We start from the raw sequence: 25,355 nt of genomic DNA, 5'->3' as shown, positions 1-25,355 counted from the left end.
TTTCTTTTTTTTTCTTTTTTTTGAAGTTTTTTCTTTTTTTAAGTATGTTTTGATTGATTTCACAGAGAGGAAGGGAGAGGGAGAGAGAGATAGAAACATCAATGAGAGAGAACCATTGATCAGCTGCCTCCTGCACACCCCCTACTAGGGATTGAGCCCAAAACCTAGGCATGTGCCCTGACCAGGAATCCATCTGTGACCTCCTGGTTCATGGGTTGACGTTCAACCACTGAGCCATACTGGCGGGTCACTCCTAGTATTTCTTGTTAAGTAAATGTGTATCAGGCTGAATATGACTAAGACTAGTTTTTAAAGTTGCATCTAAGTCATTCCTTATATAAGTTGGTTTACTGATTTTTGGCTTCTCTCTCTATCAGGAAAGGTTAATTAAACTTTCCTGATATAAGATCTCCACAGACTGTCTTAAAGGGTATTGTCGTATATTCTTGTGCTAACTGTGGATTTGAATTAAGATTTATTGCTTACTTTTAATATGTATCTTTATTCTCTGACAGGGTTATGGTAGCTTGGGGAACAATCTTTTTGGTTTTCCTCACTTGTGAGTATGAATAACCTCAAATGTGATGTTAATGTGGTTTTGCATTCCATTTGTGCCAAAACAAAATAATAAGTTGTGCAGTTGGTTGATCCGATGAGTATACAAAGTCCATTTATTTGAACATGTAATCATTAGCTCACCAAAGCTAATCAGACTTTATAAACACTTTGTCAACTGTGCCCAGGAGCCTGTTCTGCCTAGTGAACATAATTAATTTCAAACTGACACAATGGGGCATCACCTTCCATTCCTTTCTAAACCTAGTTATAGAGGGCATTCAAAAAGACTCCCCTTCTCACTCAGGTTTTTCAGAAGTCACCACGTCTGTTTGCCAAAGGGCTTGGCAGAGCAGAGTAAAAGCAATGTGATTTTAACAAATGATTATTGCTAGGCTATAATTTCTATATGTCAACCCTAGTTACTAGATAGCTTCAAGTATTTGAAATACCTGCCTCTGTCTGCCAATATTTGCTGGTAAATATGTGACAGAAGTATGTGCAATATTCCTCACTATGTTAATCATGGTGGCATAATTTTAGTGTTGGCTGTGATCTAAAATACTGATTAACTTCTCTTTGCCTCCATGCTGAAAACTGTGATAATATGACCTTGTGTTTATGTGGCAGACTTCCCTGGTATTGCAAAGGCATCGACAGCATATAACCTCCCTAGATAATTTGAGGTTATTGTTGCCTCTGAGCTACATTACAGCCAGAGGGGAAGAGATGGTATTTGAATTGTAATACAGAGATAGAAATGAAAATGAACAACTAATATTAATGTCTTTGTCTTTGATGTTACATCTAGTTCTTTAAATCAAATTCTTTAAAAGTAGAGGATCTATCTTTACATCTTTGGGAGCTACCGGAGATTATGGGAGCAGTTTTCTAATAGTTGCCCTGTCTTGTTACCTTGTATTGGCCATTCACATTGATATAGCTGGTGTTGCAAGTCTCCCAGGACCCCAAGAAATGAAGATATTAAAAGCAATTTAAAGATTTAAGAAAGTGTAATTTCAGACATAAAAGCACTTTTATATTTGACTTTCATTTCAGTAAAGGCTTAGGGTTAGTAGTGAGAAAGCCTAGCAGCCGCAGGTAGAGTCACATTCAGAGAAATTTATGTGAAGCAGAAAAGAACCTGTTAGGCACAGATATCTTCATCACACCCATTCCCACAATTGTCATTGTCAGTAACATCTCCTCTGACCACTTCTGCCATCTCTACCATCACTCTAGTCCAGTGGTCGGCAAACCACGACTCGTGAGCCACATGCAGCTCTTTGGCCCCTTGAGTGTGGCCCCTTGAGTGTGGCTCTTCCACAAAATACCACGTGTGGGCGCGCACATACAGTGTGATTCATGGCCCATGTGCAGAAGTCAGTTTTTGACCTGGGCGAGTCTATTTTGAAGAAGTGGTGTTAGAAGTGGGGGTATGATCGCTGAGGTCGACCCCTCAGATTGAGGACGTTTTAGCAAAGGCCAGCTTAGGAGCACCCTAATTAAGTTAATAACAATGTACCTACCTATATAGTTTAAGTTTAAAAAATTTGGCTCTCAAAAGAAATTTCAATCATTGTACTGTTGATATTTGGCTCTGTTGACTAATGAGTTTGCCGACCACTGCTCTAGACTAAACTATTTATCTTTTGCCTACAGTACTTTACTTGCCTCCTATCTAATCTTACTATAAGCACTCTTGCCTTCCTCATTGTTCTTAGATAAAGAACTAAACCCATACCCATAGGCTCTGTATAATTTCACCTCTGCCTCTTCCTTCAGATTCATCCCTTGCATAAGAGCCCTTGCACTACGGATCATTTGCCTGGAACACTTCTTCCTTTCTCTTCCTCTAGTGACCTCTTTCTTACCCCTCAGAGCTCAGTTAACCTCACTTAATCCAAGAAGCCTTCTCTGCCTCACCATCTCCCCACCACAAATTAGACCACATTTTAATGTTACAGATTTCCAAAGTACTCTGTAATTTTTCTTCAGATCACTTAATTATATAGCTATTGAGTTGTTTATTTAATACCTGTTTCCAAACACTCCTTGAGAATGTTTGAGAGAGTAGTTGGGCTCATCATTTTTTTCTTATTGCCTGGCACAGTACCTGACATAAAACAGATGCTCATGAAATCATGTTGAATTAGTAACTACTTCATCAGCAGTAGACAAAAGCCTGATAAAGGCACACACATGCATACACCCTCTCTCTCTGGCATCATTATGGGTTAGTGTGTAGGCACCTGGTGGCATATCTTCTCAACTTCCAACCCTCCCTCTTCTCCAGGATTTGTCCCACTCTACCTCTCACACACAGATGTGGCGTCTGGAAGCCATGTTTGTACTTTATACCTCTCCCTTGCTTTCCCTACCCCTCCCTTAGCCAATTAGATCAGGAGTGGACATTTAACCCAGGATTGACCAATCAGAATTTCTCCATAGAAAATTTGAAATTTGGACTAGGGACAGTTGGTCTCTTCTTGTAGTTAAATTATTTAACATGTAAACTCCAGAACTCCAGGATAACTATGTGTGCCCACTGTGTAGACCCATATAGCGCAGAAGAAAGGCTGACAGAAAACAAGGACCAAAGCAGCTACACAGAAATGAGAACACTGCCGACTTTCAGCCCTGGCTCTCAGTCCTTCCCCGCCATGAGCTAGCTGCCTTTGTCTCCTGGGATCTCTGAATTCCTCTTTTGCTGAAGCTAGCTTGAGTTAATTTCCATTATGTGCAATCAAAAAGAAGCCTTAATACAACTAGAAAATCTAAAATGAATGATCTCAAAACATGCCCAGACTTTATGGAAGAACACCCTGTGATCACTGAACCCATATAGAACATGAACGAATTTCAAGTGACTTTCAGGTGCCTTATAGAGGGTTAGTTAGTTTAGACTCTTTTAAATAATTGCCATGTTGAAGAACCCATATGCTTAAACATGAAACATCTAATTAGCTCTTTTTAAAAACTGAGAGGCTACTACATAATTAAAAAGTATCATCTGTGTCTCTTAAGTTGCAAAAAAAAAAAAAAAGAAAGAAAGAAATGAAATAAAATGAAAAACTAACATTTAAGAAAAACAGTCTAGCCGAAACCGGTTTGGCTCAGTGGATAGAGCGTCGGCCTGCGGACTGAAGGGTCCCAGGTTCGATTCCGGTCAAGGGCATGTACCTTGGTTGCGAGCACGTCCCCAGTGGGGGATGTGCAGGAGGCAGCTGATCGATGTTTTTCTCTCATCGATGTTTCTGACTCTCTATCTCTCTCCCTTCCTCTCTGTAAAAAATCAATAAAATATATTTTTTTTAAAAAAGAAAAAGAAAAAAAGAAAAACAGTCTTAATGAGCTTGGTGACTTAAAAATAAAATAAATAAATAAATAAAAACTTCAATACTAAGTGATTTAACATATAATCTCCTCACTGGTTTCTCTTTAGTGCTCTAATACACATAATTGGCCAGCCAAGGACAGCTGAACTTATTGTTAATCTTGAATACAATAGAAATAGAAAGCATGTTCCCTTTCTGTCTGTTTTTCACCATTGTTGTTACAAAAATCTTAATGGCTGTCCTCCATTTCCCTACTCTCAGGGGAAACATATATTTCCTTTCTTACTTTTTTTTTTAAATAAAAGAAGGAAAGATGAATGATACTGACATGTGAGGTGGTCTTACCCACTAGGTAACTTTGTTTTCACCTGCCTGTGTTTGGACTCATCATTCTTTCCCACTTTCTGTATTAAAGCTTAAGGGAGCTGCATATTTCTAAACTGCAGTCTCCCAGTCTTTCCTGCATTTATCTTCTGCTTGTTAGTCAGCTTAACCTAAATTCAAATTTCTGTGTATTGTGTTTCACTCTCTAACTCTTCATTTTCTGTTCTAAAAAATTGGCAGTTTCCAGCGTAATTTTGAAGGTATTGAAAATATTAACCGGTTCCATAGTACCAATTGAGCATGAGCTCATTGCCTGGGCTAGTGGTTGGCAAACTGCGGCTCGCAAGCCACATGTGGCTCTTTGGCCCCTTGAGTGTGGCTCTTCCACAAAATACCAACTTCTGCGCATGGGCCATGAAGTTTCAATTACACTGTACGTTCGCTCCCGCACGTGGTATTTTGTGGAAGAGCTACACTGAAGGGGGCAAAGAGCCGCATGTGGCTCTCGAGCCACAATTTGCCAACCACTGGCCTGGGCAATGGCTTTCTGAATTGTCAGAAATAAAATGGATGATAAGATTAAGTCAGTCAAAGAGGGGTCAGTCATTTGAAGTGAGATAAACTAAGATGTGAGGTCCGGATATAAAAAATACATATTACCGATTTTAAAGTTAGTGCCCTCAAACTATGTTTTTTAGTGTTTTCTAAATAAGGCAGACATTTGAGAATATGCAACTTCATATTAGTTTTGTTTATTTGGATAAAAATAGATATAAGCTTAATTGTTTTGTTGTTCTAGTATAATAGACCTATGTTTCTCTTAGTTAATCTACCTAGCTTTTACAGAATGTAGACAAAGTTGTCATGATAGATTCCTGGAACACGCTATTTGTCTAACTGAGCCATAATTGACTTTTCAGATCTTCAGTTTGTGACATTGTTTCTATAGAAAACATCGAGCAATAAGTATTTTTAATGATGCTGTCTTCTCTTGGGTATAAACTAATTGTGTAACATAATTACCTAACTACGTTATCTTTTTTTTAGGAATATGTATACTTACATGTTCTTAAAGTCAGCCTCTAGTCATGGACTTGTGGAATCATTCATTTGTAGAAACAATATTATGTGATTTTATAATGACTAAATTATGTCAGGAATATACATCTTACGCCACCATTCCTCTGACATGGAATAATTTTTTTATTTGATTTTATTTCTTTTTTTTTTTTTTAAAGATTGTTCATCGATTTTGAGAGAGAGAGAGAGAGAGAGAGAGAGAGAGAGAAACATCAATGATGATTGAGCTGGCAACCCTGGACATGTGTCCCGACTGGGAATCGAACTAAGACCTCCTGGTTCATAGGTTGACACTCAGCCACTGAGCCACACCGGCTGGGCTCAGCCAACTGTTAATTAGTTTAATCTTGAAATTATCCTGTATTGAATAATAAATGAAATTAGTTGCATTTACTTTTTCTGCTCTTCAAATGTGAATGAAAGTAGTATTCTGTAAGCAAAGACTTAGCAAGAACAATGATGAAAAGAAGAGTGAGAAATAGTAATTGAACTTAAGTAAGACTCACTAAGAATGGAATAATCAATTGAGGCTTTTATCTTCTAGAAGTGACAGCATGGTGGTAAAAGTATTATTATTATTACATTTATTGAATGTTAACTATGCACCAAACTATGCTAATTTATACACACACACACACACACACACACACACACACACACATATTCTCAGTTAATCCTTTTAACACTTTGAAATTGTGAATATCATTTTCATTTTTTGGTGGAAAGATTTTGAAGCCTTAGAGTGAGTAAGCCACTTTCCTAGAGTCAGAGCAGCAAGTAGAGGTTCAAGCCAGATTTCAGACCCAGACCTTACTGTTTCTAAAGCCCATATTGTTGGTCACTTTAATGTATTACCTTCCATGGAATAAAGCCAAGATTTATCAAACCTTGAAACCTCTGTTCCAGTTCTAAAGTGTTTTTCCCTGACGCCCTCAATCAAATATACCCTGATTTGTATTATCATGTAATAAGTTCATGCATCTTATTATCTTCCTGGTTTTGACTATTAGACTGAAAAGTTAACCTTTTCCTGGTCTAACTAACTATAGTATTCATAGTCATGTCATTTAGTAACTTGATTTGATCATCAGCCTGAACTTTCTTAAAAACAATTTTTAAATGGAAAGTATCCTTGGATTTTAAGTAGAAAAGTCTAGCGGTTTAGTTTGGTCATCCATAATCCTACGGTCCCAGACTCTAATGGATTGTTTTGGCCGTAGATGAGGACACTGAGCCATGTTGTCTCGATTCTAAATTATGAGCCTTTTTCCTTGGCTCACCAGTTAGCCGAAAGACAACCTTATTAGTGTTGACAGTGAAGATACATCTTTTATTTAAAGATCAAAAAAAATTCAGGCTCCAGGCAATTTGGCCTGGTGCTCTCTGATGTCCCCTGCCAATTGAAGACAGAGATTCATATTCAAACTAGCGTGTGTATGTCATGCCCACTGGATGGGTTTGCAGTAGAGACCTGCCCCTGTAATCGTTTTTCCTTTTGATGGACATAACAGACAGTTGCTCTGAGACTCCTGGTAATAGCAGCAGTGGCATGGCTAAGATATCAAAAGCCAAATACTGTCAGGTTGAAAATTAAAGAGGTGTTCAGTAATCTCAAGGACTCAAATTGCACAGTTCAGAAACTAGTAAAATCCTATCAAGAAAATTACCATTTTGAAATACGTGTATAAGGGCAGGATTTACTCTGAGGGATAGACAGTCTCCAGAAAAGAAATTGTATAAAAAAGAATACATTTGTTGGAATATATTAACCTCAAAAGTCTTTAATAAATCAAGACCCACTTGCAGACACTGATTTTTTTTCCTTTTACTACTTTTCTAATCTTATCTTGACTTTTGTTTATAATTCTTTTTTTTTTTCTCTTCCTGGCTTCCCATCTTCCTTAAATCATTTCATCTAGATCAGCGATTTTTATCTTTTTCGTCTCATGGCACACATAAACTGATTACTAAAATTCTGCGGCACACCAAAAAATTTTATTTTTTTGCCGATCTGACCAAAAACTTAGGTATGATTTTGACTCTTTGACTCATTCACACCGAGTGACTATTGTTGTGTTGGCTGTTGTCATTTTTTTAATTTGACAATCTAAGGGAAAAGAGGTCAATGCCCCTGACTAAATAGTCAGGTATTGCATGTTTTAAAAATTCTTGAGGCATACCAGTTAAAAAACGCTGATTAGATATATGTGGACCATCTGTCCTTCCAAAAGGCAATGTTTTCTCTCAGCAAGGGGCAGGGGTGGGAACAAGAAGCACAATATGGACAGAAAGCCAGGAAAAATCTTGCAGACAGTTTTTTGGCTCCTCTTCTCTGGCCCCCTGTGCCTGCCCTGCAGCTCCCTGGGGAACAACAGCGACAACAGCTTGTATCCATTTGAGAAAGTGGCAGGGCTGCGGAAGAGAAAATGCTGGGCTTCTCTTAGACACAGAAAAGCAATGCAAATGGTTAGTGGTGCACTGGAAGGGGGAGTTGCTGTGCCATAGTGTCAAATGGAATAGAGTCTCCTTCATTGCCATTGCAGTGGAACATAAAGAGGCTTTGTCAGTGTTCAACTACTTAAAATACAAACCAGTCATTTGAATTGCTTCCAAATATATAATTAGAAGCATTCTGCATTGTGATAATTTTGTAATAGCATATGTCTTTCCCCAAAGACCCTCTCATGACCTTGGGGATCACATGCATACTGTGCTCCAGGAATACACCCACAGGCTTACGGTACACACTTCATCTCGAGCCACGTGATGTCTAGCTATCACCCTTGAAAATTTTGCCCTAATGAAGGTCCTTGAAGCTCCCTAGCCTTAGTGTAGTAAGTCCTCAGTTAATAAATGTTGAGTGAATAGCACATTAGGTCATTTTTCATTAGCAGTTTTGCGGATAAAGAGCTCTCCCTGCCATCCCAGCTATTTTGAAGACCTCAGAAATAAGGCAGTCTTGCCTCAAAAGAGCCTAAAAACCTAAAAGGAGAGGTGCTGCCCCAAATCAAATTACAGAGGAGGTAGTAAACTTTGCAATGACCCACACTGCATGGAGCTGAATTTTATAGTCTTTTTTTTTATTGACTTTTTTAGAGAGAGAGAGAGAGAACATCGATTTGTTGTCCCACTTAATTATGCATTCATTGGTTGATTCTCGTACTTGCCCTAACTGGGAATTGAACCCACAACCTTGGCATATCGAGACAATGCTCTAAGTGAACTAACTGGCCAGGGATGAATTTTATAGTCTTTAAACCCTTTCAGGTTCCAACTACATCAAAATAATAACAACTTAACCCTAAGAGAAAAAGACATGTCTGAGTTTTCAAAGAACATTAGTAAAAATGCTAACTTGAGTATGGCATTGTTACATGAGCATCTCTACTGCAAATGATCTTTTCTGTCTTTGAAACACAATAGAGGTGCAATGTTATGACCCTTTGGAGAACAGAAGAATACAGGCCTTTGTTTCCATAAGCCTTGAGCAAGCTGCTGCTGCTGCCAATGTTATAAACAAGCAACATTTCAACCTTGAATCTATCTTGTGGAATAAAGCTTAAAACGCATCTAATTCAGATATATGGGATTTCTCCTCAGCTGTGACATCTCCAGATAAGGGTGAAATGAGTGCCCTAAATTGTTAGAGCCCAGCCTGGAGAGCGGGACCACAGCCTGGCTCCACTTACCTTAAAGAAGCCCATACAAGACTATGCATCTCCAGCTTTTGCCCGGGTATCACATTTCACTAAAATCTGATTTAGACACTGTAGAAAGTATGCCCATTAGCAAAAAATTTTAGTCCTCCATTTTGTTTCAAGATGGTAAAATGAATCATAAATCAGACTTAAATTGAATCCTAAAAACTTTTGGTGGTGTCAAAAATTAATCAGCTCTGCAGAAGTGATGCTATGACAAACTTGAAATACTGAGTGGCTGAGTTAAAAAAGAGGCTTTCACTTGATATTGATGGTATTGATTTCCTTGGAAATTGTTTTGCCTCTCACTTTAAATATGACTTAGCTCCCTGGTTGCATAAGTTTTTCCAAAACAACATGGTGCTGTTCTATAGGATGAATATGTATTACTGCTTAGAAGGATGAAACGGTGTGATATTGAGATACAGTCCTTGGTTCCAGACAGAGCTGAATTTGAATCCCAGGACTTCATGTTACCTCAGTGTTCTCATCTGTAAAATGGAGCTGATAATATCTACTCCATAGGGTGTTATAATGACTAAATGAAAGAAAATATGGATAAAGAACATGGCCCATAGTACATGCTCAGTAAATGTTTGCTATTGTTAAAATGCAGTTCTTGTGTATTGCTCACTGACCAGTGAGGAAACAAATTAAGGTGTCTATCAACTTATAAGCTAACTGAGGAAATGAAAACCAAAAGAGAATTTCACTCTTGACTATATACTTATTACTTATTTTATGACTCGTCTGTAAATCTTATCTCCCTACTAGATGGTGAAGACCCTAAGAACAGAAACTGAATCATCTTCCCTTATCCCACAAGACTAACACAATGCTAGACAACTAGTAGACACTTGAAAAAAGTGTGTTGATATGACCTTACTTAGTAATGTCTATGTCTGTGTATACATACCCCTCTTATGAGAACAGGATTATGTCTCACCACATAGGAATCTGAGAGTTTCCTAGTAACTTTTATTTTCCAATAAATCCATGGGGAAATTTTACCATCTTCAAATCATTTTGCTTTCTAATTTGTTTCTGGGCCCATCTTTAGCCAGTTTATTATCTAAGTATTTATAAGTATCATTAACACTGCAGCTGGCATTGAGATAACTTTCTGGTCTCTTTTTATATTAAAATCTTATTTTCTGATATTACTTAGATTAGCTGGAGGTCCTTTATACTTAACCTTTCCAGCTGCATATTTAAATACATTTAATAAATTTTCAGTAGCTTTATGGTAAGTAAGCATGTCTAATTAAGATATTCTATACTCTACATTTTTTTTCCAAGTTCAATTGATGTCCTAGCATTTGATTACCATTTGGGAGCAAACTTGAAATTCTTAAAGGCCTGAATACAGACTGAAGAACTGATAAGACTTTATATACGTATAATTAATCAAATATATAATAATTAGATTTTTTAAATATATTTTATTGATTTTTTACAGAGAGGAAAGGAGAGGGTTAGAGAGTTAGAAACATCGATCAGCTGCCTCCTGCACACTCCCCACTGGGTATGTGCCCGCAACCAAGGTACATGCCCTTGACTGGAATCGAACCTGGGACCCTTGAGTCCACAGGCCAACACTCTGTCCACTGAGCCAAACCGGTTAGGGCTAATAATTAGATTTTAAGTCTTCTCTGAGTAGCAAAGATAAAGATGGACCAAAGGTTACTTATTACCAATGATATTACTCATGAATTAGAATAGAGTTTTAACATTGTTTTGAAACTCTGCAAACATGCTCCTGACCTGTAAGGTATATGAGATGTCACAGCAGCTGTGCTTTATCTATGAGGAAATTGAGGCTGAGAGTGGCTGGGTTACTCTCCTGATTACATAAATGTTCAGTGGCAGAGTTGGAGAAGAACCCAGATCTTGTCTTTCTGATTAATTTTTTTAAATCTCGGTGAGAAATGTAGTTCAGAAATACAATCCTGGCCATCAACTATTTCCTGCCATCCAACACAGTTGATCATCCCACATTCCATATCAAAGTACTTTCTATTTGACTCCAAGAACACTCTTTCTGTTTCCCTCTCAGTTTGAACGCCATGACCCTGTGGATGGGAGAATTACTGAGAGGCAGTTTGGTGGCATGCTGTTGGCCTATAGTGGGGTGCAGTCCAAGAAGCTGACTGCCATGCAGAAGCAACTCAAGAAGCACTTCAAAGAGGGAAAGGTAGGTATCTTTGCCTAGAGGAAGAAAAAGTCAAACCATGGAAACATACGGTGTCATGGACCAAAGGTTACGACTAATTCGTCTCCGGTACCTGAAAAAATGAGCAGTGGATAAGGAGAAAGGGAGAGCCCAGAATGACACTAGGTTTCTTATTTGGACAAAGGGTGACACTATGAACTGAGACAGAATTTAAAAAGAGAGGTTGGTTTATAGGGAAGATAAAGAGTTCAGTTGTAGCTATCTTGAGTGTAAGATGCCTATAGACCAGTGGTTCTCAACCTGTGGGTCGCGACCCCTTTGGGGGTCGAACGACCCTTTCACAGGGGTCGCCTAAGACCATCCTGCATATCAGATATTTACATTATGATTCATAACAGTAGCAAAATTACAGTTATGAAGTAGCAACAAAAATAATTTTATGGTTGGGGGTCACAACATGAGGAACTGTATTTAAAGGGCCAGAAGGTTGAGAACCACTGCTATAGACATCCAAGTAGAGTGGATTAGCAGGCAGTTGGATATTGAAATCTGTTTTAGAGGATGAGATAGATTTGGGAATCATCAACACACAATAAGAATTAAAACAAGGAGAACAGATGAGATTATCCAAGAAAAGTATAATATAGAAAAGAACTATGGGCCAAGAACAAAATCCAGTGGAACACTAACATTTAAGCAGCTCAGGAAGGAAATCTTGAGGAAATATTTAGAGAAATACCCGGAGAAAGTAATGAAATCAAAGCCAAGGAAGTAGAGGATTCAGGAATTGAGGGGTCTACAGTGTTACATGTGATGGAGATGGCCCAGTAATATAAGATGATAAACATCCATTGGGCCCGGCCAGTGTGGCTCAGTGGTTGAGCATCAACCCATGCACCAAGAGGTCACCAATTCAATTCCCAGTCAGGGCACTTGCCTGGGTTGTGGACTCCCACCGGGGATCATGTAGGAGGCAGCTGATCACTGTTTCTCTCTTTCTCCCTCCCCTTCTCTCTAAACAAATAAAAACATATTTTTAAAAATCCATTGGTTTTGGCAAAATAGTAATAATTGGTGACCTTTGGGAGAGCTGTTTCATTAGAGTGGTCTGTTAGAGGACATATTAGAATGAAAAGTAAGGAAGTAGAGAAAGAGAAGAAGGAAAGAAAGAAAAGGGGAGTGGAAGCTCCTAAAAGGAAATAGCATATGTTAAAAACTCTCAGGCAGTACATAAGTCTGCTTGGGCTGCTATAACAAAATACCACAGACGAGGTGGCTTAAACAACAGGAATTAACTTTTCTCACAGTCTGGAAGCTAGAAGTCCAGGATCAAGACGCTGGAAAATTGGGTTCTAATGAAGGCTCTCTTTCCTGGCCTGTAGACACTTCTTCCTGCTGTGTCCTCACATGGCCTTTCCCTGGTGTTTGCACAGAGAGGCAAGGAGCAAGGGAGTGCTCACACTAGCTCTCTGATGTGTCTTATGAGAACATTAATCATTTCAGACCAGGGCTCCACCCCTAGGACCTTATTTAACCTTAATTATTTACTTAGGGGCCCATCTCCTAATAAAACCACACTGAGGGGTAGGGCTTCAATGTATAAGTTTGGGGGGGGGGATACAAACATTCATTCCATAAAGGAAGGAAAGGCAAATCTGGCATGTGTAAGGAACTGAAGAGGACTGTTGTGCTTGGAACCTACTAGCAAGGAGAATGGACTGTGATGCAGTCAGAGAGGGAGAAGAGAGCCAGAACATGCCGGTTCTTACAGGCATGGAATGAGTTTGGATTTTATTCACAGTGCAATGGGAAGCTATTAAAGGGTTGTGAGCTGTGAAGTGGTATGGTTGTATGTATATTTAAAGAGATGATTCTGACTGCTTTATGAAAAATAGTTTGGAAGGAAGCAAGCATAGAAGCAAAAAAACTGATACTAAGATTATTAGAGAATTCAGGAAGAGATGATTGAGCAGCATTGAGACTGCAGACCATGGATTTCTAGTGGCACTTATCAACCCCATTCTAATGCCTTTCAACACTGGCTACGCCGAGAGCAAGAAGCAGATGGTAGAACTGAGTCAGCATCTGGGGATTTGCCAGGGAGTGGGAAGGACACATTGAAGCAGAAATTAGTTAAGAGGTCAGACCTCTTAAAGATCTCAGACACACACGCAGAGCAATGCCAGCAAACCCATGTCTTCTCATTCTCAGCCCAATGCTCATTTCACTGGACAATGGTTACCAATTTGGCCATGACCAGGAAACTGACCTGGCACTAAAAATGTCCCATGAGATATTGCCAAGATAATGCAGTATGGGAGACATGGAGCTAGAAGACTTGAATTCAGGCCCTGCCTCAGAGGTTTCCATGGCCATTAGATAAATTGTTTAACCTCATTGGCCTCATGAACTCAGAAGCTTGTCCTAGATGTGCATTATAAGGGCACTGTGGCTTTAAAGGTTGAATAACTGAAAATAAGAAATAGGATGACTAGTACTATACTTGTCTGATTTCTTAGTTATTGGTTTTTGTGCAGGAAATCTTGCATGAATAGCATTGCCCCAAGTTGGTAGAAAGCAGTTCTCATCACCCAGACTTCTTCCTCCTTGTCTTGGATGGCAGGAAGCTGAAAGGACCTCTGACCAGGCTGTAACCTGCAACCGAGGGCAGCTGGGCTCTGAGAGAAAGTGTCAGCCTCTCTGAATTCAGTCCAGCGTGTCCCTAGAGCAGGTGTTTCCCTCGGCTGGAGGGAAAGACTCATCATTAATGGAAAGTGACAGATGACAGTACATATACCAGCTCAGATCTGCTGGAAATTATAATTTCAGAAAATTGATTGCAAATGTTTAGGTGGATTTTTAGTGCTGGTCCTGGAAGCATAGTGTTTGCATTAGGAAACACTCCTTTCTTTTAACCAGACTTATTTTTTTTTTTTAAATCTTTATTGTTCAGATTATTACATTTGTTCCTCTTTTTTCCCCCCATAACTCCCCTCCTTCCAGCTCCCACCCCACCCTCCGCCCTCACTCCCCACCCACTGTGTTCATCCATAGGTGCACGATTTTTGTCCAGTCTCTTCCCGCATCTCCCACTCCCCTTTTCCCCCCAAGAATAGTCAGTCCATTCCCTTTCTATGTCCCTGATTCTATTATAATCACCAGATCATTCTGTACATCAGATTATTTATTCACTTGATTCTTAGATTCATTTGTTGATAGATGCATATTTGTTGTTCATGATTTGTATCTTTACCTTTTTCTTCTTCTTCCTCTTCTTAAAGGATACCTTTCAGCATTTCATATAATACTGGTTTGGTGGTGATGAACTCCTTTAGCTTCTCCTTATCTGTGAAGCTCTTTATCTGACCTTCAATTCTGAATGATAGCTTTGCTGGATAAAGTAATCTTGGTTGTAGGTTCTTGGCATTCATCACTTTGAATATTTCTTGCCACTCCCTTCTGGCCTGCAAAGTTTCTGTTGAGAAATCAGCTGACAGTTGTATGGGTATTCCCTTGTAGGTAACTGAGTTTCTTTCTCTTGCTGCTTTTAAGATTCTCTCTTTGTCTTTTGCTCTTGGCATTTTAATGATGATGTGTCTTGGTGTGGTCCTCTTTGGATTCCTTTTGTTTGGGGTTCTCTGCGCTTCCTGGACTTGGAAGTCTATTTCTTTCACCAGGTGGGGGAAGTTTTCTGTCATTATTTCTTCAAATAGGTTTTCAATATCTTGCTCTCTCTCATCTTCTGGTACCCCTATAATTCTGATGTTGGTACGTTTGAAGCTGTCCCAGAGGCTCCTTACACTATCTTCGTATTTTTGGGTTCTTTTTTCATTTTGCTTTTCCGGTTGGGTGTTTCTCGCTTCTTCGCATTTCAAATCTTTGACTTGGTTCTTGCACTCCTCTGGTTTGCTGTTGGGAGTCTGTATAATATTCTTTATTTCAGTCATTGTATGCTTAATTTCTAGTTGGTCCTTTATCACACCATCAAGGGTCTCATTAGATTTCCTGTACAACTCATCAAGTTTATCGACAGACTCTAGAAGCCTCTTGAGAGACCTCAAAAGTGTGGTTCTGAACTCAATATCCTCCCTTGATAGTTTTGTCCTGTTTCTTTGTCTCCGCATTTTTTACGCTTTCTTGGTACACCCACCCCCTAGTGGTCTTTGTGGGCAGTCTTGTTGTAGTTAAGCCTTGATTGTTATAGTTAATACTAGAGGGATTTGACCTCCAGGCCGACTGGCTGTGCTAATCTAGCCTTTGCCTGAGGCTATCCGGCAAATGCCTCTGTGCAGGGCTTGGGCGGGGCGGGTCCCACGGGATCAACAGGGCAGAGGAGGGAGCAGTTATGGCTGCTCTCAGTCCGTCCCCTGTCTGCCTCTCTGTCCCAGCAACAGCTGCAAACCTCGGAGGGACCGTAGCCAGACAGTCCTGCTTCTCCCGTTTGAGTCTGGGTCCCTAGAGATTCGCCCGGATCTGGAGCTCTGAGTCTGAGGCTCCCTCCGGATTGAAACAGACAACCGCGCCCTCAGCCACCAGCCCGCGCCGCGCGCACTCCGCACCTTAGTATTTTACTTCAGTACTGTGCCTCCTCTGATTCTCGGTTCCTCCTAGTTGTAGAACTTCCATTCAGCCAGCCTTCCTGTGGTTCTGGATGATGTCCGTTCCGTCTTTTAGTTGTATTTTTGAAGTGGTTGTTCGAGGCAGCAAACTCCCACGTTAACCTATGCCACCATCTTGGTTTCTTCCCCCAGACTTATTTTTAAGTTTGTTCAGACATTGACTTGGCCTTATAATTATCTATCAGGATAAGCTAATTTATGTTTTATTATAAATTTATATTTAAGAGCAATAATTTGGGTGCTGGAGACATCTCCCTTGAAGGAATAGAGTATTTAGCTTTGGCAGGATAAGTTAATTTAGGACCTGAAGACCTGTCAAAAGAGCTCTGAAGTGAGAGGACACATTTTGTTAGATGGTAAAAATTTGGGGTGCTGCCCTAACCGGTTTGGCTCAGTGGATAGAGCGTCGGCCTGCGGACTCAAGGGTCCCACGTTCGATTCCAGTCAAGGGCATGTACCTTGGTTGCGGGCATATCCCCAGTAGGGGGTGTGCAGGAGGCAGCTGATCAATGTTTCTCTCTCATCGATGTTTCTGACTCTCTATTCCTCTCCCTTCCTCTCTGTAAAAAAAACAATAAAATACATTTAAAAAAAATTGGGGGTGCTAAATTACTTCTGGCCCAGAATTCCAGCCCACTCTAGCAAGAATGAGATTGGATGTCCTTTCATGTTGGTTAAATAGTTGAGAACATAGTAATTAGGTAAAATGAGAGTGAATGAAGGACCTTTGCTCCTGTAGTTACCAGTCCATCTCTCTGGGACCATTTCCCATTAGAGGGGAATCGCCATCTTTTCTAATTGCTTTTTTATTTCACTTTAGATAAATTGTTACCATGAAAATGTGAGTTTTCATTTGGCTTATGTTAATTTTTGTGTGGGGGGAGGAAGAGGGGTGGTTCTGTACAAAATACCAAACCAGACCTAAAAGATTGAAGGTCCTAGTGGTGTATTAAATAAATCTACACTAATAAAATACAAACATGCAAATTGACCGTACCTTCACTACACCTTAAGCCACACCCACCAGCCAATCAGAGCAAATAATATATGCAAATTAACCCAACCAAGATGGCGGCCGGCAGCCATGGAACTGGAGCGAGCAGGAGGCTTGCTTGCTCCAGTGTTGGAGGAAGCCAAGCTTCCCTGCCTGCTGTAGCCAGCTCTGAGCTCCACTGAAAGGAAGAAAGTTTCAATTATAGAAGCTAAACAAACCCCAGGTACCTGCTTTCAGTCAGCCATGGCCATGGAGCTGGAGCGAGCAGGAGCCGGCTCTGAGTTCCACTAAAAGCAACAAAGTTTCAATTATAGAGGGTAAACAAACCCCAGATACCTGCTTTCAGCCAGCAGTGGCCACGGAGCTGGAGCGAGCAGGAGTGGGTTGCCCTGGCGATGGAGGAAGCCAAGCTTTCCACAGGCCTCCGCTAAAGGCAACAAAGTTTCAATTATAGAAGGTAAATAAATCCCAGAATAAAAAGAAAAAAAGGAGAGGCTGGGAGCTTACGTCACCAGGGGGCTTGGCCAGCCTGAAAACGGCCCTCAGCCCCTCACCCAGACTGACCAAACCTCCATGGGGTGAGTGTCCCCACTGGGGTGGACATCCTCCAAGGGGTCCCACACTGCAAGAGGGCATAGGCCGGGCTGAAGGACCCCCCGAGTGCACAAATTTTTGTGCACCGGGCCTCTAGTATCTGTATAATACTGAATGACCTTGCAGTGCTTCACAGCCATTTTTCTTTTTCTGTGTTTCTAGCAGCCTTGGTAGCTCATTTTGCCTTTGAAAATATAGAGATATAGAGAAAGAGATGACCTGCCCAGAGTCAGCTGGAAACCAACACTTCCTCTTCCAGATCTGTGGCAGCTCTGTTTCTCCATACTCTTCCTCTAAAGCAGTGGTTCTCAACCTTCTGGCCCTTTAAATACAGTTCCTCATGTTGTGACCCAACCATAAAATTATTTTCGTTGCTACTTCATAACTGTAGTGTTGCTACTGTTATGAATCATAATGTAAATATCTGATATGCAGGATAGTCTTAGGGAACCCCTGTGAAAGGGTCATTCGACCGCCAAAGCGGTCGCGACCCACAGGTTGAGAACCGCTGCTCTAAAGCAATGCTGCTCCACCCAGGTTGCCCAGTAGGATCACTTGGGGAATTTTTAAGAAATGTGATTTTTGAGGCCCGCTTCAAACCAATTAAATCAGAAGCTCAATGGTTGGGTTTAGGCATCAGAGTTTCTAAAAGGGTTCTCAGGTAACTCTGAAATGAAATTAGGCTTATGAGCTGCTGCTCTAGAGGAGCCATGCTTCATTGGTGGCTCTAGCTGTTTTGTCCCTGAGTCATAGCCTGAAGAATTGGGAACCTGCCTTGCCTGGGAAATTTACTGTTCATACCCTGAGTAACCACCATGTTTCTTATTTAACAGAGTTTTCTTTTCTTTTCTTTTCTTTTTCTATTTGTAATGGGAGAACATGTTTTGTTTGAGCTTTATTTTAAAAATTAATCCCTATCCTCTACTAGATTTTTCCTATTCCCCTCAATATTCTTTTTTCTGTGAATTCTTCTAGGCCAAATCTGACAGCTCCAAAATTTCCTTTTTGTCCTCTAAATTGTTGTATTCCCCTCATTAAAAGACAGTTTCTGAGACTTTATAAATTTAATTAATAGTGTTGGTTTTTCTGTGCTCAAGAGTGCAGAAGCTGCAAACTTTAATAATTTAGCAAATTGTCCTGGCCAGTGTGACTTAGTTGGTTGAGCATTGTCCCATGCACTAAAGCAGGAGTCCTCAAACTATGGCCCGTGGGCCACATGCAAATACAAATATTGTATTTCTTCCCGTTTTGTTTTTTTACTTCAAAATAAGATATGTTCAGTGTGCATAGGAATTTGTTCATAGTTTTTTTTTTTATAGTCCAGCCCTCCAACGGTCTGAGAGACAGTGAACTGGCCCCCTGTTTAAAAAGTTTGAGGACCCCTGCACTAAAGGGTCACCAGTTCAATTCCTGGTCAGGGCACATACCCAGGTTTTGGGCTCGATCCCCCATAGGGTGTGTGCAAAACCAATCAATGTTTCTCTCTCTCCTTCTCCCTTCTTATCTCTCTTTTTTTAAAAAATCAATAAAAACATGTTTTTAAAAAAGACCTAGTCTCTTTTAGAAACCCAGGCCTGTGCCCTGACTGGGAACCAAACCAGCCATGAGCCCGGCTTCTGGCTGAGCAGTGCTCCCCCTATGGGAGCGCACTGACCACCATGGGGCAGCTCCTGCGTTGAGCGGGATCGGGCCAAAACCAGCTCTCCAACATCCCTGGAGGGGTCCTGGATTACGAGAGGGTGCAGGCCAGGCCGAGGGACCCCACTGGTGCACAATCTGGATTGGGGAGGGACACAGAAGGTTGGCCAGCCAGGGACGCACCACGGGAAGACTCCAGGGTGTGTCCAGCCTGTCTCACTCAGTCCCAATCAGCAAGACCCCAGCAGCAAGCTAAGCTACCGGTTGGAGCATCTGCCCCCTGGGGTCAGTGCACATCATAGCGAGCAGTTGAGTGGCCTAAGCATATCATTAGCATATTATGCTTTGGTTGAATGGATGACCAGATGACCAGACACTTAGCATATTAGGCTTTTATTATATAGGATTATAATAAAACATAAATTATTAATTTCATGCTATCTGTGGATAATATTCACATGGGCTCTCCTATTCACTTATTCTTGCAGATGTTTAAGGGTTGAGCCACATGTGGTCATCAGATCAATGCAAGCACTTAAAAAAACTTAGGTGATGGATTAATTAATTCCTGGCAGATGAATTTGCTATGACCGATTAAAACACAAGGCGAGGGAATCCATCCATTACAGTGTGTTTATACTCATCCATGGCCTATCAGCACTAAATATCTGCTTTTATAGCTGACTCCAGGTGAAGCCAAATTTTCCTTACCCATCTTCTCATCTATTGCAACTGCTTTTTATTTCTTTAAAAGCTTTATTGATGTACAATTTATATACCAAAAAATTAACCCGTTTTAAGTGTACAGTTCAATGATGTTTAGTAAATTTACAGATTTATGCAGTTGTCACTGCAACCCAGTTTTAGAACATTCCCATCACTTCAAAAATATCTCTCGCCCTACAGCCAATTGATGATTCTCTCTCATCATTAATGCTTCTATCTCTTTCTCTCCCTTCCTCTCTGTAATCAATAAAATACATATATATACTTTTAAAAGGAAAAAAAAAAATCTCTCGCCCTAACCGGTTTGGCTCAGTGGAGAGCGTCAGCCTGCAGACTCAAGGGTCCCAGGTTCGATTCTGGTCAAGGGCATGTACCTTGGTTGCGGGCATATACCCAGTAGGGGGTGTGCAGGAGGCAGCTGATCGATGTTTCTCTCTCATCGATGTTTCTAACTCTCTATCCCTCTCCTTTCCTCTCTGTGGAAAAATCAATAAAATATATTTTTAAAAAAATATCTCTCATACCAGTTTACAGTCAATCCCTATTTCCACTCTTGCCACTGACAACCATAAATCTTTTTTTTATCTTTATAGATTTGACTTTTCTGGATATTTCATATAAATGTTTTCATATAATAATGTAGTCTTTTGTGTCTGGCTTCTTTTACTTACATTTTTTTTGAGGTTTATTCATGTTGTTGCTGATATTAATAATTTGTTACTTTTTTGTTGCTGTATAGTAAATAGTATTCTATTGTATGTATATACTGCATTTTATTTATCCATTCACCAATTTATGAACATTTGAATTGTTTCCAGTTTGGGGTTATTATAAGTAATACCTTTATGAACATTTGCATACAAGTCTTTATGTAAACCTGTGTTTTTATTTCTCTTAAGAAGATTCCTAGGAGTGGAATGGCTGGGTTGTATGGTAAAATTACATTTAAATTTTTTTTTAAGAAATTGTCAAACTGTTGTTCAAAGTAGCTGTACCATGTTACATTTCCACAGCAGTGTGTGAGAGTTCCAGTTTCTCCACATGCTCACAAAAAGTTGTTACTATCTTTATTTTTTAAGATTTTTCTTAATTTTTTTATTAATTGATTTTTAGAGAGAAAGAGAAAGAAACATCAATTTGTTGTTCCACTTATGGATGCATTAATTGGCTCATTCTTGTATGTACCCTGACCAGGGATCAAACCTGAAACCTTGGCATATCAGGATGATGCTCTGATCAACTGAGCTACCTGGCCAGGGCCATTGCTGTCTTTTTAATAGGTGTGTGGTGGTGTCTCATTGTGTTTTAATTTGCATTTCCCTAATGACTGATGATTCTGAACATCATTTCATATGCTTATTAGACATTCATATATCTTTTTGGTAAGAAGTCTATTCAAATATTTCTTTAATTAGGTTATTATTACCATCTCATTGGGTTGTAACAGTTCTTTACATAATTCTGGATACAAGTCCTTTATCAGATATATAATTTTTAAATATTTTCTCCTGGTCTATGATTTGTCTCTTTTCTTAGTGTTTTGAATCACAAAGTTTTTGGTTGTTGTTGTTGTTTTTTATATGTTTTTATTGATTTCACAGAGGAAGGGAGAGGGAGAGGGAGAGAGAGATAGAAAACATCAATAATAGAGAATGCCCCCTACTGGGGATTGAGCCCGAAACCCAGGCCTGTGCCCTGACTGGGAACCAAACCATGACTTCCTGGTATGGGTCAATGCTCAACCACTGAGCAACACCAGCCAGGCAGGCGAATCACTTTCAGCATTCGGTCCAGGGGTGCCTTTCAGGCCCGCACATAAGCATCTCTGCTTATTCACATAATAACTGCCTTCAAAATGGCTGTCACTGGCTAACTGCTTTTCATTTATCTAAATCAACAGTTTTTCTACCTCTTTAATTGTCTGTAATCATTGTTTCTTTCACACCCTTAGCAACCTTAGCACTCTTGATGGCCTCTTTATGTTTTAAAACTGTGCTAATGGTTAATTTTGCCAGCAACAAAAGCATTCCCTCCTTCGTTGCATGAGAGATGCTTTTTGTCATACTGAGGTATTAGCTTGAAAGAGGTGTCAGACATTTGTTCTGTGAATAACTTGGCTGATAACCACATTGTTCGAGATGGGAAACATTCAAGGTTTGACTGTAATGTGATTTGTAGACCACCATTTTTCTAAATTATCAAATGAATAGTCACTCAATTCAGATTGTCCTAGCTGTCTGTCCTCAAATGATTCTCAGCATAAGCACTCTGGTCTTGAGCTGTATTTTTTAATGTTTCATGATAAATAAATTAACAAACATTAAAGGCTGTCAGAGTAGGGAGCATTTTCACTGTCATGCCTTTTCTGTTTTTGGAATTTTATGTTAACCTATTGGCCTCAGGTCCCTATTGTCCCCCTGCCATAAAAATCCACACCTTAATAAGAAAAGTAAAAAAGCTTTAGCAAGCCTTTTTAAAAATATACATAACAAAATTTACCATTAAGTGTACAATTCAGTGGCATTAAGTACATTCACACTGTTGTACAGCCATCACCACCATCCATCTCCAGAACTCTTTTTATCTTCTCAGACTGAAACTCTGTACTCATCTATAATAATAAAAGCGTAATATGCTAATTAGACCGGACAGCTGAATGACCTTCCGGATGAAGCCGGGACTGTGAGGGTCGAGGCAAGCCACTGTGGCTGTGAGGGCCAAGCCCCTTGCACAAATTTCGTGCATCGGGCCTCTAGTTAAACAATAATTCCATATTTCCCCTCTCCCGAGCCCCTGGCAACCACCATTCAATTCCTGTCTCTATAAATTTACACTAAATACCTCCCATATTTGGGATCATACAACATTTGATCTTTTGTAGTTGGCTTATTTCACTTGGCATAATGTCTGCAAGGTTCATCCATGTTACATAGCATGTGTCAAAATTTCTTTTTTTTTAAGAAGACTGAATAATATTTTATTATATCAAGTTTTTTATCCATTCATCTGTTGATGGACACTTGGGTTGTTTTCAACTCTGCATGTCTTTTGATGAAGGGAGGAGAAGATGGTATTAGTGTACCCATCCACTAGCAGCTGATATTGTAGAACCTGTAATTCTCCATAAGGTCGATTCTAGCCTAGTGCTTACCTTAGCATACTGCGGCATTCATAGAAGGAATGAGCCCTACATCTGGATGCTCTAAGTCAGCAGTCGCCAAACTTTCAGACCTCACAGACCACCAGTGGTCTGCGGACCACCAGTTGGCAACCACTGCTCTAAGACAAGGCCAAGAAAATGACCTCAAGTTATAGAAAAATTATTTAGTATAGACCTTCCATTTCACTGCCAAATATTATGGAGCTTGGTACATAGTAGGTGTTCCATACATGTTTGAATAAATGCTTTATCCACACTATTGTTCATAATTGCCCAAAACTAGAAACAGCCCAAATAGGATGGATAAATTGTGGTATGTTTACACAATGGAATAGTCATAGCAATAAAAATTAATGAACGCCCTAGCTGGCTTGGCTCAGTGGATAGAGCGTCAGCCTGTGGATTGAGGGGTCCCAGGTTCAATTCCGGCCAAGGGCACATGCCTGGGTTGCGGGCTCAATCCCCAGTGGGGGGCATGCAGGAGGCAGCTGATCAATGATTCTCATCATTGATGTTTCTGACTCTCTCTCCTCCCTTCCTCTCTGAAATCAATAAAAATATATTTTAAAAAATTAATGAACTACATATGTACACAAAAATATGGACAAATCTTAAAGAGAAAAGCCATATATACTATAGTCATGTGCCGCTAAACAACAGGGATATGTTCTGAGAAATGCATAGTTAGGCAATTCATCATTGTACAAACATTATAGAGTGTACTTACACAAACTTATAGCCTACTGCATAGCTAGGTTATATGGTGTGTAGTCTGTTGCTCCTAGCCTAACCCGTTATGTACTGAACTAGAGACCCAGTGCATGAATTCATGCGCGGGTTGGGCCCCTTGGCCTGGCTGGTAATCAAGGCCTATCTGGGGGCTGCCAGCCACGTTGAGGAACCCTGGGAAGTTGGCTGGCCTACCCCCTGATTGAGGCCCAGAGGGAGGGACTGTGGGAGGTTGGCCAGCCAGCCAGGGAGGGGGGGCTGAGGGGAGGGGCCTCCGGAGGTTGGCTGTGGGAGCACACTGACCACCAGGGGGCAGCTTCTGCATTGAGCGTCTGCCCCCCTGGTGGTCAGTGTGCATCATAGCAACTGATCTACAGATTGTTCCAGTCATTCCAGTCATTCGGTCATAACGGTTGCTTAGGCTTTTATATATATAGATACTGTAGGCAATTGTAGTACAATGGTAAGTATTTGTGTATCAAAATATATCTAACTACAGAAACACATTATGTGCTATGCTTTCATACAACTGACAGTTGGCAGCCCAGTAGGTTTGTTTACACCAGCATCACCACAAACATGTGAGTAATGCATAGCACTATGATGTTACCAAGGCTACATGGGATAGGAATTTTTCAGCTCCATTGTAATGTTATGGGACCATTGTCATATATACAGTCATTGTTGACTGAAACATCATTATGTGGTCCATGACTGTAGAATACATACTTCATGATTCATTTATAAAGTTCAGAGAAGACATAACTAAACTCTTATTTCTGTTTAAGATGCATTAATGGATAATATATAGTGCTATTTTTTAAAGACAATGAAATGTAGCCCCTAAAAATCAGAAAAATGATTACCACTGAGAAGAGAAGAGGCTTATGGTTGGGAAGGGCCATGTTGGTGAGACAGAGGGAGGCTTCTTCTGGGATGCTGATAAGAGTCTGTTCCTTGACCTGAACGGTTTTATGGACGTTCATTTTACAACAGGTTGTTAAGTTGTACATTTATGTTTTTCTGTGCCTTTTTTTTTTAAAGATACGTTTTTACTGATTTTTTAGAGAGGAAGGGAGAAAGAAAGAAACGTCGATTGCTTGCCTCCCACACACACCCTGACCTGGGATTAAACCCAAAACCTGGGTATGTGCCCTGACCAGGAATCAAACTGGTGATCTTTCAGTGCATGGGACAATGTTCAACCAACTAAACCCTACCGACCAGGGCTGTGCCTTTCTATTTGGTCATCATATTCCACAAGAAAAAGTTTAAATTCTTTGATTCTTGGGGAATAAACTATAAAAGATAATGCGATAGAATTATACACTCAGTAGTTTAGTTCTTAGTTTGATTGATAAAATAAGAAAGATAACATTGACTCAGTTTGGAGAATATGAGGAAAGTACTATGGATTGTCTATCCTAAGGTTTCCTTATTACTGAGATATCATTGTGGACTCCTGGGCTCTGTGGTTTGGGGAAATGGAAATTGGAAGAGCAGCAGCACTAAGTGGAATCCGTCAACATTTGCAATCCATTAAGGACCTGATTTTTCATTAAAAGGCGTTGATCTCAGTGTCTCTTCAGTGTTAATTACTTCTTAGAAATTGTATTCATTCCATCACAGCATGATGTGTGCAAAGTGGGAAATGGCAAATAGGACAAATCTTTCTCCCTGTAAGGGAATTCCCTGTAGCCCCTATTTATGTAACTACTCTCTCTTGA

At 40.1% G+C, this 25,355-nt stretch overlaps 1 protein-coding gene across 3 annotated transcripts in view; it reads left to right on the top strand.

The window, feature by feature from the left end:
* The window catches only part of MICU1 (mitochondrial calcium uptake 1), a 174,920-nt gene that overhangs the window by 120,014 nt on the left and 29,551 nt on the right, over nt 1-25,355 (top strand). For all 3 annotated transcript variants that reach the window (XM_070432948.1, XM_070432946.1, XM_070432947.1), the window contains one exon: nt 11,052-11,189. In XM_070432948.1, the coding sequence (XP_070289049.1) occupies nt 11,052-11,189 (138 nt within the window). The remainder of the gene's footprint in view (nt 1-11,051; nt 11,190-25,355) is intronic.

Source organism: Myotis yumanensis, unplaced genomic scaffold (genome assembly GCF_028538775.1).
Source record: "Myotis yumanensis isolate MYYU_CA2020_CCGP unplaced genomic scaffold, mMyoYum1.0.hap1 SCAF_13, whole genome shotgun sequence".
Lineage (NCBI taxonomy): Eukaryota > Metazoa > Chordata > Mammalia > Chiroptera > Vespertilionidae > Myotis > Myotis yumanensis.
Note: the sequence above shows the minus strand (reverse complement) of the source record. Positions and strands in the feature narration are given on the sequence as shown.